At 36.7% G+C, this 13,943-nt stretch overlaps 1 protein-coding gene across 3 annotated transcripts in view; it reads right to left on the reverse strand.

Annotated features, from left to right (window-relative positions):
* LIN9 (lin-9 DREAM MuvB core complex component) overlaps positions 1-13,943 on the reverse strand; it is a 40,140-nt gene that overhangs the window by 17,745 nt on the left and 8,452 nt on the right. Inside the window, exons 2-6 of one of the 3 annotated variants that reach the window (XM_083831216.1) lie at positions 11,083-11,115; positions 9,901-9,995; positions 6,323-6,427; positions 4,314-4,447; positions 1,545-1,670 (exon numbers count right to left, since the gene is read on the reverse strand). In XM_083831216.1, coding sequence (XP_083687342.1) covers positions 1,545-1,670; positions 4,314-4,447; positions 6,323-6,427; positions 9,901-9,995; positions 11,083-11,115 — 493 coding nt within the window. Of the gene's footprint in view, positions 1-1,544; positions 1,671-4,313; positions 4,448-6,312; positions 6,428-9,900; positions 9,996-11,082; positions 11,116-13,943 lie in introns of those variants that run through there. The other 2 variants (XM_083831217.1, XM_083831218.1) reach the window with 2 other exon arrangements.

A 13,943-nucleotide genomic window follows, 5' to 3' on the forward strand; every position in this document is an offset into this window, starting at 1 on the left:
TCCAGTCAAGTGCTTGTATTTTAGAATTGATGTAAAAGAACTTCCTGACCATTTAGAACTGTGGCTTCTTAAGAGGCTCTCTTTTCAAAAAAAAAAAAAAAAAAAGACTATACGACAGCTTAACAAAAAAAGTATATACATCTATTATATAGTGGTACTTACTTTTGGCAAAAGTCAAATGAGTAAGAGTTAAATGATGATTGAAGCTCCAGCTACACCAACTCCCTCTCAGTGGGAAGCATAATGATAGAAGAACTAAAAACTCACAATTAAGCTTAAACGATATGAACACCTTTCCAAAAGGAGCTATTGTTAAGGTGGCTCTGCTGCCTTCCACGCAGTAGCATTTATAATTATGTAAAGCTGTTTACGGCCATGTAAGATTAAATAGCCTCCATCAGACAAAATACGATCTGACTCGATACAGTGATCTATGAAATTGATTCAGTGCTTTAAGTTTGCATATTTAGTAATTTATATAAATAAACCAGTCTTTTCTTACCTGAACACTACTTGCACATTTTTTTCTCCTGATCTTACAGAATTTAGGGAATCACAGACTGGTTGAGCTTGGAAGGGATCTTTGGAAATTACTTGGTCCAACTCCCCTGTTCAAATAGGAACACTGAGAGCAGGTTGCTCATGACCACATCCAAATGGCCTTTGAGTAACTCCAAGGTGGGAGACTCCACAGCTTCTCTCATCAACCTGTTCCAGTGCTCAATCACCCTCACGGTAAAAATCTGATTACTTACATTCAGACAGCACCCTCCTGTTTCAGTTTGTGCCCACTGCTTCTTACCCTGTCTCTAGACATCACTGAAAAGAGCCTGTCCTTTCACCTTCCCTTGAGGGATTTATACACACAGATGAGATCCCCCCTGAGCTTTCTCTTCTCTATCCTAAATTGTATAGATTCTGTGAAAAGACTGAACTGAATCATTGCGTTTAAAATCTAAGAATTCTTAATCAGAGAACAAAATACACTTTTCATTCAACTCTGGATTCTCATCTATGATGTTCAGTATTATATGGGTGACTTCCCCTGTCCCTGTTTTGGCAGCCAGGAGAAGCTGAGGATCTAAAAAATGGTTTAAAAAGTAATAAAAAACATGAGAAGAAAACATGCATTTATTCTCCCCGCCAAGAGCTAGTTATATCCAAAAAACATGTAGTGGAAAACTGGCCTGGCTTCATGCCAGGAAGCAATGCAACATGGAAGATAGAGTAATAATTTCAACATAGGCTAGCTTGAACACTCAAGTTATCTAGGATGGGAAGAGAACATTTAAAGTACTGGCTCATCAGAACTGCATGGACTGAACACACACACACAAGGAATGGGAGGGGGGTGGGAAGCAGTGTGTGCACTCAGAGAAAACCATTTCAATAAAAAGTTGTTCTACACTCAGCTATTATTTAGCTTTACTACCTGCATGCAAAATAATTCAAAAAAGAACAATTCAGGTAACGTGAAAACTACATGTAATCATTGACTGAAGAGGAAGAGAGAGGGAAAGGGTGAGGGAAAGTGAGAAAATTACCTCCGTGGTTTTCCCATCAATCGTCTGATTTTTCCCCACTCTACTCTCGTCAATTTTCTGGTTTTCAAGTTTGGAAAGGATTCTTTCAGGCATACACAGAAATCATTATCTCCTTCAAATAGTGGTCTGTTAAAACATCAAAAGAAACTTCAGCAAAGCCAATGCAGTGTCATGAAAGTACTGCAACCCACTAAAGGAAACCATAAACATATGGTGAGGTATTAAGAGTAAAGGAAAGGACAACAGGTGCAAGGTGATACCGAGGAATAGAAAAATAGTAGCCTTTTCATAAATTCATTCAATTATAAACCAGATTCTCAACAGAGGGTTCCAAAAATACAGGAAATTGAGCCAACTTGTCCTTGTCAGTAGCTCTACAGGAGACTTTTATTCTATCACAGCATGGCTCCATGATAAAGCGGAGGATCACTATTACAGAAGTGACAGTTTAGAGAACCTACCTACACAAGTTATGAATTTTTCTTGATGCTATGACCTATCATAACACAACGATATACCTTATGTTTTATGACTGTCTTTTACTTTGTAGTACCACATTGTTCTTGGGCTGAGGAGACAAGGGAGCAGCAATGGATATGCCTGCCTAATAGCAGGTTAATGATTAAAAACCATAGCAAGTGAAATAAATCTCACCTGGTAAGAACAAGAGAATAACTGCATCCTAGGTAAAGCCACTTTCCTCTATTCTCTACAGGGTACTAGGGTTTAAGAGGGAAATACCCCAAAGAGAGAGGATCTTGGAAGCAACACCACTTTCAACTGAATGTGTCAGGAGAGAGGGAAGGTTCATGGAGATAAGGAAACTCAGGCAAGAATGGAAGAGAGTATTTTTACAGTAAAAGGATCTGCAACTGTGGCATGAAACAGTAAACTTAGCAGTAAACTGCTAAGGATGATCAATGGCGCTCAAGAAAAAGATAAGTGTATAAAGGTTTTATTTTATCTAGTTTTAGTGTCTTTAACATTAGCATCTAAGAAAGTTATAAAGAACAACTTTTTTTTTTTTTTAAGAGAAAATCTGTATTTGATTTTTTTTTTAAACTATCACTTGACTTTAAACAGGTGAACTATAAACACATTGATAAGACTGGAAGGTCTGCGATGTGGTGTAAGCAAGCTACAGCTGTATCTGGTTCTGGGGGGGTCTATGATCACTGTGGTAGTAAGCTGTTCTTTACATGTCTCCAGGTGTGTCAGAAGCTTACAGGAAACCATCCTACATATAGCACTGTAGACAGAATCCAACTGAAACAGCCTCAATAATCTAATAATCGCAGATGATATATAATCAGATGATAGCTTGATACATTAAAATATTTTTAAAACTTATGGCAGGCATACGGCATTTAAGTAGATGATGTCAATTGAGGATAAGATTTGATTAAAATATGTTGAGCTTTGTAGAGAGTGCCGTATTTCATCAGCTGACAGCTCTATGCTTTAATCTCTTCTGTGCTTCATATTGTCTAGATCGTATCACTCGCAACATAAATCAGTTTTTCTTCTGCAGATATGTACTTTCTTAGTAAGCTATACTATGATAATATCTTAACATAATCATACCAGTGTATGCTCGTAATGTAAGATAACTATCAAAAAGGTTTTTAGAGTCACCCACTAAACACAAATTTTAGTAGATAGACCTAAAGCTCCACAGACAATTATTTGAGAAAAAAAAGTTCTTGGACTGTTATAAATATCAAAATTATAAGCATCAGATATTAAAATTACTACTAGGAATAATAAGGTTTTTGTTTGTTTGTTTTCCAAATAAGACCAAGGGGAAAAAAAAAGTATGTAAAGACTATTTCTTTCAAAACAACGTCCACAGAATAGTTATAAACAAACTAAAATGAACATGCAGTTTTTCTGCTTGAGGTAAACATATCCTAAAACGTTCTTCTGTTGCTATGACTGCCTGCTGAAGGAAAAGAGCTACAGCAATCCTTATTAAAATAGGAGAAAAGAACAGTAATTATTTTATTATGAATAAATTCTGGAAAAGAATGCTTGTAAACTCTGAAGTCATCCTTTCGAATATTGAATGTTAGCATTTCATATATTAGTCAACCAGTAACAATTTTTACATTTTAGAATTTTTAGTTTTTACGTGATTAGGGACTAAATTAAAATGGTTCTTTCAAACAATTCATACCACCTTGCCACTGGTGTTAAGAGAACAAGTGCCAAAAGACTGAAGTATAGACTGTGGAAACAATCTGAGAGCTATCGATTAGGAGATCCAAGAAAGATTCTGACATGTAGAGGTGACCTGAACAGTCATAACCCAGCACTCTGTTAGTGATCACAATAAAAACAGGATAATGGGAAATAAACATACAAAATAAAAATGTATAGCTTTTAGGGAAGCAGCATCTTACAAAGAAGCAGGCTCCTTTCCATCTCCATTGAGTACCACTGACCCAAGGGTTCACAAAAGCTAAAGTGTTCTGATAACTTCAGGCTTCAGAAGATAAAAGTACATGAATAAAATCTTCTATTTGGTAGAGGCAGAGATCATAAAAAGAAAAATATTTCCATGAAGGAAGACATTCCATAGAAGACTAAAAGAGCTACCCAAGTAGGTTGCTCATTATAAAAACAAACAAACAAACAAAATAATTTTCAAGATCTAAAAATTTAAGAATGAACTTTGGCATGTTTAACCAGTATATGGAAAACTGTAGCTCAATTTCAGAAAACGACTTGTTTTTATACTAATAAAATACTTATATAAAGAATACATACTTATCTATATTTGAGTAGAACCATTCATATATGCACCACTTGTGAGCTTTAGGAAGTTTGAGCAGGTTACGAAGCCGTAAACCAATCTTCTGTGATGCCTTCTTGTCTGGCGTTGGCATTGTTGTATTAAACTTCTATACAGTAAAATAAAGGAAACAGTTAAACATGGTCTAATATTCTTCAATATTCAAATTATTAAACCAGGTTTTCTTGATAAAAATTCATATATTAATAACTGTTACATCTTCATTGCACATATTGTTTCACGACAATTTTTTGTGTTGCAGATGTACAATTGTCCTTACTGCACTATATCAGCAATGCAATCAAAACAGATGGCAAACTTTAACAGGATCAATATAAATTATCTCTACATGAAGCTCTTTTAAGGAAAACATTTTCCAGCAGCGAAACTACATTATTAGTAACAACAGTATGGGCACTAACTACACACAGACCTCAAATGTTTGAGGCACCACTGAACGTTGTCTCAAGTTGGCATGTGTGATTTGGTGACTCACATGCCAGCACCGCCAACTCCCTCATTTGCACTAGTGATTCCACTCTTACTAATTTGGTGTAATCAAGTCAAAGCCCTGAGCAGAGTGTCGCCTTTTTATAAAAAGGAAGAGTACCTAGCATGGACATAATCAAGTTTTAACTAAATTTGAAAGATATTTTATAAATCCCAAAACAAGACATTTGTCTTAGATCACATGCATACTACACAATGCTGTGTTTAAACAAGACTGTGGAAAAATAATTCTGTAATTTCCTTGCAGGGATGGCTATCTTAACTGACAGAAAAACTTACTCGAAAAAACAGGTTTTCGAGAATATTAGTTTAACTGGGTCCCCATGCCATAATTAGTTGTTATCCGTGTCTAAATGCTCAAAAATGACATTGAGCAGCAGCAATAATAGAATAAAGTTGCCATCTTGTTGGCTCCTGCTGCGCTGAACTACTGCCTTCTAGATACAATTCCACTTTCTTCTGCTGGAACTTCACGAAAACAAAGCCTAGCACAATGGCAAGATCTGTGAGCTACAGTAGCTGCAGTCTCTCACAAAGGTTTATCTAGCAATCCACAGGACATCCTGAACCAGACATTTAAGTACAAACTAACTGGGCTTAGGACATTAACCAGGCCCTTCTACTGTTAAGAAATCATAGTAGCAAAAGAGAAAAATGCCTTGGTCCTCATCTCTGACAAAACAGACCCAGCAAAACAGCAATTGCTAAGTCTTCCCTATTCTACACTACGCACTACAGTTCAGAAAGGAAGTAAGACCAGTATTCAAATACTATCTTTTCGGTGTGACAAGTCCAGGCTCATAAGGTGACGGTACATACAGAGAAGTGATTTGGATGACAAAGGTATTACAGAGTCAATTCTTTGAGACAAAGAGATGTTGCCCTGTCTAACATAGCAAATAAAGGGTGAGAAAAATTACTGCTGCTCTTTCATGCTATACCAAGGAGTAGACAAGTAGAAGAATAGAAAACCAAGCTGTTTGAAGTGGAGGACAGTATCGTTACAGGATCAAGAAGGTGCAGATGGCCATGAATACATTTTGGCTACTAATCTAAAGCTAGTTCCTACCTATTGGAACACAAAGTTCTACAGCAGCCTTCTAAATGATGTAGTTAGTTTGTGGAAGAACCGTAGTCAGTTTTTAACTGAAGTGGAAAAAATTTGTGCAGATTACAGAATATGATTGTTCACAGGAGCCAGATAGGCAATTACGGACTGCTTTCTAGCTCTGTATGCTTATGTCCAGGGTCAAAAAGAACAAGTACTCTCACAAATAAACTTAGGAACCCAGTTGTGAGGAAAAAAATACAAATCTGTTTTGAATTGTGGCTTACTCCTAGCAACAGCTTTCCTCACAGGCATATTCATAAACTGATAATGCAACTTGAGAAGCAAATATATTCTAATCTTCGGCTAACACAGATAGGCTTGTTCCCCTTTTTGGTAAGAAAATATCTGCATACATGTAGGTACCTGTGGAACCATCGCAACCTTCTGATTTCTTTTGGGTGACCTTGTGTTTATTTGTCTGTCATCTTCTTCACAGAAGAGTCGACTCCGTTTTGAATTTCTGAAGGGCTGCACGTATCAAAATTAAGAATGAATTACAAGAAAAAAACACTGATTTCTCTGTACATGCACAGAATTCACGGTGATAGAAATGGAATGTGTTTTCTCTTGCTGCCTACTGGATTTAAGGCACACAGTACACAATAAATAGTGCCTCCTAGCAGTTAAAAACCTAAGGGCTGAGAGAAGAGAGGAAGGAATTTAAGATTCTGGGCTTTCCAATGCTAACTATAACCCATTACTGTACTGCTGGCTCAGTTCCACTGAAGAATTTAGAACCTGACTCTCACTTGTTTCCAGACAAGTTAGGTGTCTAAACACTTTTGTATCAAAGCTTAAAATAGTACTTGTTTATAAGCACATCTCTCAAGCAGTTTGTTCTAAATTTGGGGTAAAAATGTTTATTCAAACTGTGTTTTGGTATGTTAGCTTTATATAAAATTTCTTTCAATAGCTTATGAGTCTAATAAAGTGTTTTATTTATTTATTTATTTTTAAACTCACTGAAAATGCCTACGCTGCAAAATACTAAGAAGCTAATGCCTGAAGAAAGCAAAGCTTGAGTAAGTTATATAAAAACATCAGATGAGAGAAGAATTTAGAATTTATGCTAAAATTTACTTGTGTGGTGGTAAGATGTTATAGCTCAAAGAGAATCAGAAGGCTGATTGAAAATGAGAAATCATATTGCAAATATATGTCATGAAAATTGTCTCCCCCTTTTCAACCACTTCTGTTTAGTTATTCCACAACATTTAACTCTACAACAAAAAAAAAAAGAGCTTTCAACGAGGACAAAACAGTAACCTATGACTGGCTATTAGTGCTGAAAGCAGGAAGCTTTCCCTTCAGTGAAGACTTTGTGGCCCAGCACAGGAGCCAGCTACAACTGAGAGGTCTCTCCTTTGCAGACCTCCAGGACTGCACTATGTAGCACTCCTTGTAATTCAAAATATTAACAAAGGTGATGAGTAAAGGCCAAATAAACGCAGATTTTGCTTCTTTCAGTAGAAATGGTGGAAATGCTACAAATTGTATGCAAACCGCATAGGTATGAAATCTGTAGCACCCAAACGTGAAGAATTCTGATGACAAAGATAAGCCCTACATATTTTATAAATGTAATTACACTGGTGTATTTAAGTAACAGCAGTGCCATATATGTGCTAGACACCTAAGCACATTCAGCACACAAAAGAAGGAAACTCCTATTCCTTGTATACTTTACAAACAGAAAAGAGACGCACACTGGCAAGGGAACCAAACAATGCTCACAGCACATTAGCACAGTAATTAGTTTACCATGTTAATTTTTCTGGATGCTGTTTTTCTCTCTGCACATAAATGCATTGAGTTCTTTTCTTCCAATTTATTAGATCTTAAAAACAATGTTAGATTTCAATTACAACTTTTTCTTTCTTTTATATCATCTCTGCTGTCCTTGAAAAACCATGATCATAAAAAAAAAAGTTCAGAACTATTCTAACTTTTGAGCAAGGAAATAAGTCCACAAACCTGTTTCAACAATAAAAACTCTTACATCACTAAACTCCATTTTTTTTTTTTTTTTTTTAATAACAGCGTTCTGCCCACAGGATGAGGCGTCAGGTTCTCTTGAATATTTGCAAACATATTTTGGTCCTGATATGTGAAATGCTGATTCTAGAACAACATTTTTTTCCTCACAAACGTCTTGGTGGCACTATACCCCACAAACATCACGTGCCAACACAGGAACACAAATACTCCATCTAGACAAAACATGAAAGTTCCTCCAACCTTACACTACGGCTATGTTACAGATCAAGTGAACCGTTTTATAACCCTCAACAAAAGCTACTAAATTCTATTCCAAGGAACTACCCAAAACAACAAACTTTTATCAGTCTGGATAACAGGTGCCTAACAGCAGAATAAAAGAACGGGTGTTGAAAGGAAGCATCATCTACCTTAGCTGAACAGGCCAGGCATTTTGGGGAAGAGTTTTCAATTGGTAGTACAACATATCTGCAAAACATCCAGTGTTCATGGAACTCAACCTAGTATAGAAGACTACATCACATCTCAGCAACATGAGCCACTGCTAAAACATCAGTCTATCCTCTGATCATGCCCCAGCTTTCTAGAGAATACTGAGTCAAATTCTAAGTTTGAATCCTTATTTTCAATACCTACAGGTAGCATACCTGAAGTCTAACAAAGTTTTGATACAAATATTATGGCTTAACGTGACCTCCAGCGGGAAGTAAGGGCCACCACAAAGTTCCAGTCACTGTCTGGAACTGCGTTTTGTAGACCTTTGTAGTTCTCCAGCATAAGCACGTAGCAACATGTAAACATATACCTGCATGAATCCTACCAAAATAAATACCTTCTCTGTGTAAGTTTCTCTCTTCAGGGATAAAAATCACAGAACAAACTACACAGGAGATGTCAGTCACGTTGCTTAATGCTCTGCTGGAGGCTTCTCAGATATTTTGATTACATGGAGAGCAGGCAAGTACCATAGTTTCTAAACAAAATTCTTCCCTTCAAGTAAGCAAGCAGTTCATAATAAACAAACAACTTGTGATTTGAATAAAAACCAGGTGAGAATTGGCAAGTTGGTTGCAGTTATTGTGGAAGAAGGCAGCACCAAAAGAACATAGGAGAAAGATCTGCATAGCTGTTGAGGGAGCATATCATATACTCTCCAGGGTGTTGTAGAAAGAGCACACAGTTAATACATATGTAGACAAACAAGGCATCAGGTGTGATATAGCTGTTGGCAAAACCAAACCAAAAATCAAGTAACTAGGTAAGGTAGGGGAAGTCCAGAATAATCTAGAAAAGTCTGAACTTGATACAACGGGGAAAGAAATGACAATGGAATGCTTCAGAAAGGTGGAAACGGTCAACCTAAACAATGGGGGAAGCCTTGGAGGCTTCAAGGCCTTTACCTTTACCTTTCATTCCCCCACTCCAAGGCCATTCTTTAACTTAAGGTCCCCTTATAAGTCCTCTCAGAACCCTGCAGGACATTTCCCTAACATTTCTTTATTTTTATTAAAACCTCTCCTGCAGAAGGCACAATGATAGAAGTGCGCTCTGATGTTTTCTCTTCCTTTTCCTTATGCATCAGTTCTCAGCCAAAATTAGAAATGAGAGATTTCATGAGATAAAGCAAATGGTTGACAAGAAGTGGAGTTTCTTACGTTCAAGGTCTGTAGATTCAGTACAGACATTTCACACATTTTCTCAACAAAAGAGAGAGAAAATGATTATGAGCTATCTTGAACAAGGTCAGCAATTTAGTTAGTTTGCTTATTCATTTATGAAAAATGCTTTCAACTCATGCTGAAACTGTGTAGACTGCTTTCGAAGGATACAGTTTAACATTCTAAGATTATGAAAGTATGAATTCTCAAATTTTCTGATCCTTACATTTGATTAACTTTACAGTATTTAACCAATCTAAAAGTTGTCTTTTTACTGCTTCTTACCATTTCCGCAGCAGAACCAGCATTCTTGCTTTTCCAAATGGGTGTTTTCTGGAGAGAATTATATTTTTCATTCCACGAATTGGATAAGCTTCCCTCTGTTGTGAAGAATTTGTGCCATTAATATACATAGCCATATGTGTGTGTTTTAACAGAGCTATTACCCAAAAGCTAGCATAACATCATCGTCTACTAATATATCTTTTGTTATTTACAGTGTCTTCTTTGGGTTCAACTATAAATGGGTTTTAGATCTCAATATTTGTATTAAATTGTTCTAAACATTAACTAAAAAAATTGAATGAAATTTTCAGTACAAGGAGAAACTTGAAAAAACTTTATTATTCCTGAGAAAAATAGATTTCAGGAACCTCCTTTGCTGGAATCAGTTACTTCCATTATTTCCACTCACAGGGGAACATGCATCTAGACAGCTTTATCACAGCTGTAACTTAATCTTGGAGAAGGTAAAGCTCTAAAAGACCTGGCTACCTTCGTTTTAAAAAGTGATTAATAGAATGTACATCAACAAGTCAAACAAATTTAACTGAAACAAGCTATGTTAATTAAAACAGATTCAGCAGACCATGTCTTCTTCCTTGTGTAATATAAGACTCATAATATGTAAAGAAATTTCTATTGTTGGGTATTTTGTAAGTGTTCAAAATTTGTATGTAACGTCCGGGAAAACACTTTCAAATAAAAGATATAAGAAAAAGATTTTTGAGTTAGTTTACAACTTGCTGACAGAAAACGCAATGGGTTTATGAATTTCCTTCCTAATGTAAATTTTGTCACATGTTTAGATCTCACTGAGAATCCTTCTCCTGTCTCATCTTCAAGACAGAAAAAAATTACATCAATTTTCTCATCAAACCTGATGCCTAAGAAGGTACTTAAGAAGAAACACACTTCAGGAATGTCACCCAGAAGATTAGTGTCTAAATACACCACGACATATGCAGTTTCAACCACCAAGGATTATCAATCTACAGAATTAACAAGTAAACACAATAAAACTAATCATATTTTACCCCCCCCCCCCCCAAAAAAAAAACAAACAAAAAACCAACAACACTGTTTTTCAGTGTTATTTTCTTGAAGTTTTTGAAGCCAGAAACTAAGCATGCCTAAAGGTCAGCATGGCTGTTTCATTTGTACATGTAAATAACATTAGTTGCTTACCTTTTAAGCTCACAAGTGCTTTTGCTGAAGAACCTGCAATAGAATACATCAGAAAATCCACATAAATCGTAAGTTATTTCAAAGAATACAAATGCTGAGCGCTTTTATTTAACACAGCAGATTCTGAATGGGCTTCATGTCCAATCTACATGCTTCCATGCAGTTGTAACTATATTATACAATTTACTAGGGTACAGTAATTAACTTTTTTATTGTCCTACTAATTCAAAATTCTTCAATGCCAAAAAAATCCATGGAAGCAGCAGTTTCGGCAAACTAAGCTTGAACCAAAAGTAGAGAGATGGCTAGCCCGTTGCCCCCTGGTGGGAACTCCTTGCACAGAAATGCAGCAGTCAGGCATTAGAAATGCAGGTGTGAGCTTTATTCTGCTTTCACTGTTCCAACTGGGTAGCGCATCCTTCAGAATTTCACTGCTCCCGCAAAACCTCTGCAGTGGTTTTGGGCCAGAAAGCACAAAGCCAAGCCTGACTGCTGCCCTCACGCTCTGCGATTTGCAAGTGTCTCTCTAAGAATAAACCGTTTGAAGCAATTATATTAGGAGAAGGAAAAGATATTTCTGCTTGACGGTGCTTCAACATTCATGCTTTTCTTTCAAATCAGGTTTAACTTCCCACATGTTCCACTGTTGCAACACCTTTCATTCTTGCATTGCATCCTCTCCTCCTCCTCACTTTCCCCAGGTTCCTCCTTCAGTTTCTCTTTGGAAATTCCATGAGAACTTTTGACTCCAAAGGTCTGAAAATCTCTTTGCTTGTGACTGCTCTGTATCTATGTCCTAAACCCATTAACTTTATCGTGCCAAAGATCCTTCCTTCACTGGGACTCATTCAAGGGAATATCACAGAGCCAAAAATGAATTATTGCCCCTTTCCACGAGAATGGAGTATTTTGGCTTTGGGTGGACCCTTGAAGGAAACACAGGTGTAGCGAGGACAAAAAAGACCAAAACACCTACTTTCCTTATTTTTTTCCAACATATTTTGTTCACTACCATCTCACTGTACTTTGTGTAGAAAAAAATAATACAAAATAAAAGTATTATTTGCAAACAGTTAAAAATATGCTTGAGTTTGAGATATAAAATTGAACTAGTTTTCACTTGTTGATGGTTAAGAGGGCCCCATCCCAGTATCTTCCAAGCTGTCCAAATCTAAAATGGCTATTACACATGGGATTAAATGTCAGAAATACAGTGACAGACCTGGGCTGTACTGTTGCCCTTCCTACTCGTTTCTTTTCTGATCTATCACCTTTGATGGTTTGGAGGCCTAAAAGTGGCTGGTACAGGAACTCACTTCTATGGTGACCTTGTTCACAGTGAATTCAGCTCTTGTAATGGAGGTGTGGCACGGTACTACTGATTTATACCTCAAAGATATTACAGGATTAATTAAAGCCATCGTGGGCATTTTTTTTTCTTTTAAAGTATTTCATACTAATAACACATGCCATACACCGTGCTTGCATAAATACACAGATACCCTGCTATTCACTAGGAACGCAGTCCCGAACAGTACAAGTCACGTAACGGCTGCTGAAGAAACCTGTATCCTCCCAAAAAAATCGTGTAAGGGATGGTGGGAATTTTGCGCAGGGATTAATAAATACACGCAGTTTAAAAACACAGGGGGAAAGTACACATCATTGAGGATGGAGAGGCAAAAGCTGAATCATCAGTACCGTTGGATGGAGAAGATGCTGGCTTCTCAAAATGGAACACTAATCTGAAAAGTCTCAAGCATTTCACCTCAACACACAATAATTTCCTTTTTCTGACCATCTTCCTCATACGAATGACATTAAATCAATTCAGTCAAAGTTTAATTTGTCAACAGCAAGAACGAAACAATTCAGCAAGATGCAGCAAAGCTGCTACAAGGGGATTCAGTCTCATAGGTGAAGTACCTGAGACTGTTTGCTAACCACCAAAGTTCGGTGCTTCACTGGTAAGACTGATGACGGTCAGTAGAACAGGGCATTAAGTGACTGGCATCAAAATCACCAGGTGGAGAAGTGATGGACATCAGAATGCTGCTGTGCTATCTTCCAGTTTTGTAGGATTACCACTCCAAACACCGTTAGCTGCCAAAGTCTTATCCACTTGGCATAGCTAGGAATCAGTAGGTTGCCCCATAACCTAAATCCTCAACAGATGCATACTTAAGACAATTTCCATTTTTTTTCCCCACTTAACCTGCAAATGAAGTAATCTAAACAGAAAAGGGAATCTTTATTTAGAAATACGGGTGTCCAAATAAAGTTCATTATCTTACCAAACTTCAAGGAAAACTGTACATTCCCCTGCTTTTTCCATTTACTTTAGCAGTATTTTACATACAACCAGGGCCACAAAAACAAAAACTAGGATGATCTTCTGAGCAATAATGAGTTACGATAAAACATATTCAATATTTAACGCAGATGAAAGCATTTCAGAAACTATAAAAATTGCAGAGTGATTCAGAATACATTCACTTTTTAAAAACTATCCTAAGTTTTAGTTAGAATTGTTGGATTTATAGTAGCACGACCCCACATTAAATACCACTGATTTTATACACTCCTTCTGTTCTGAACAACAAATATATAATCAGTCTTTTTAAACAGCATTTTAATTATACAGATAAAGATTAAAGCAGAATCTAAACATGTGCTCGAATGTAAATACCTGTTATAACAATGACACATCTCATTTGTACAAACATCAAACGCTTAAGAAATGGGTGGAAAGGATGAAAGGCCTATCCATCGCATTGGATGTTAAAACCAAAATCTAATTCTAGCTCCTCCCGGTTCAGATCGTCATGGAAGTGACTCAATACTGAAAGCGAGAAAACCTC

Source organism: Anser anser (assembly GCF_964211835.1).
Source record: "Anser anser genome assembly, chromosome: 3".
NCBI classification, from domain to species: Eukaryota; Metazoa; Chordata; class Aves; order Anseriformes; family Anatidae; genus Anser; species Anser anser.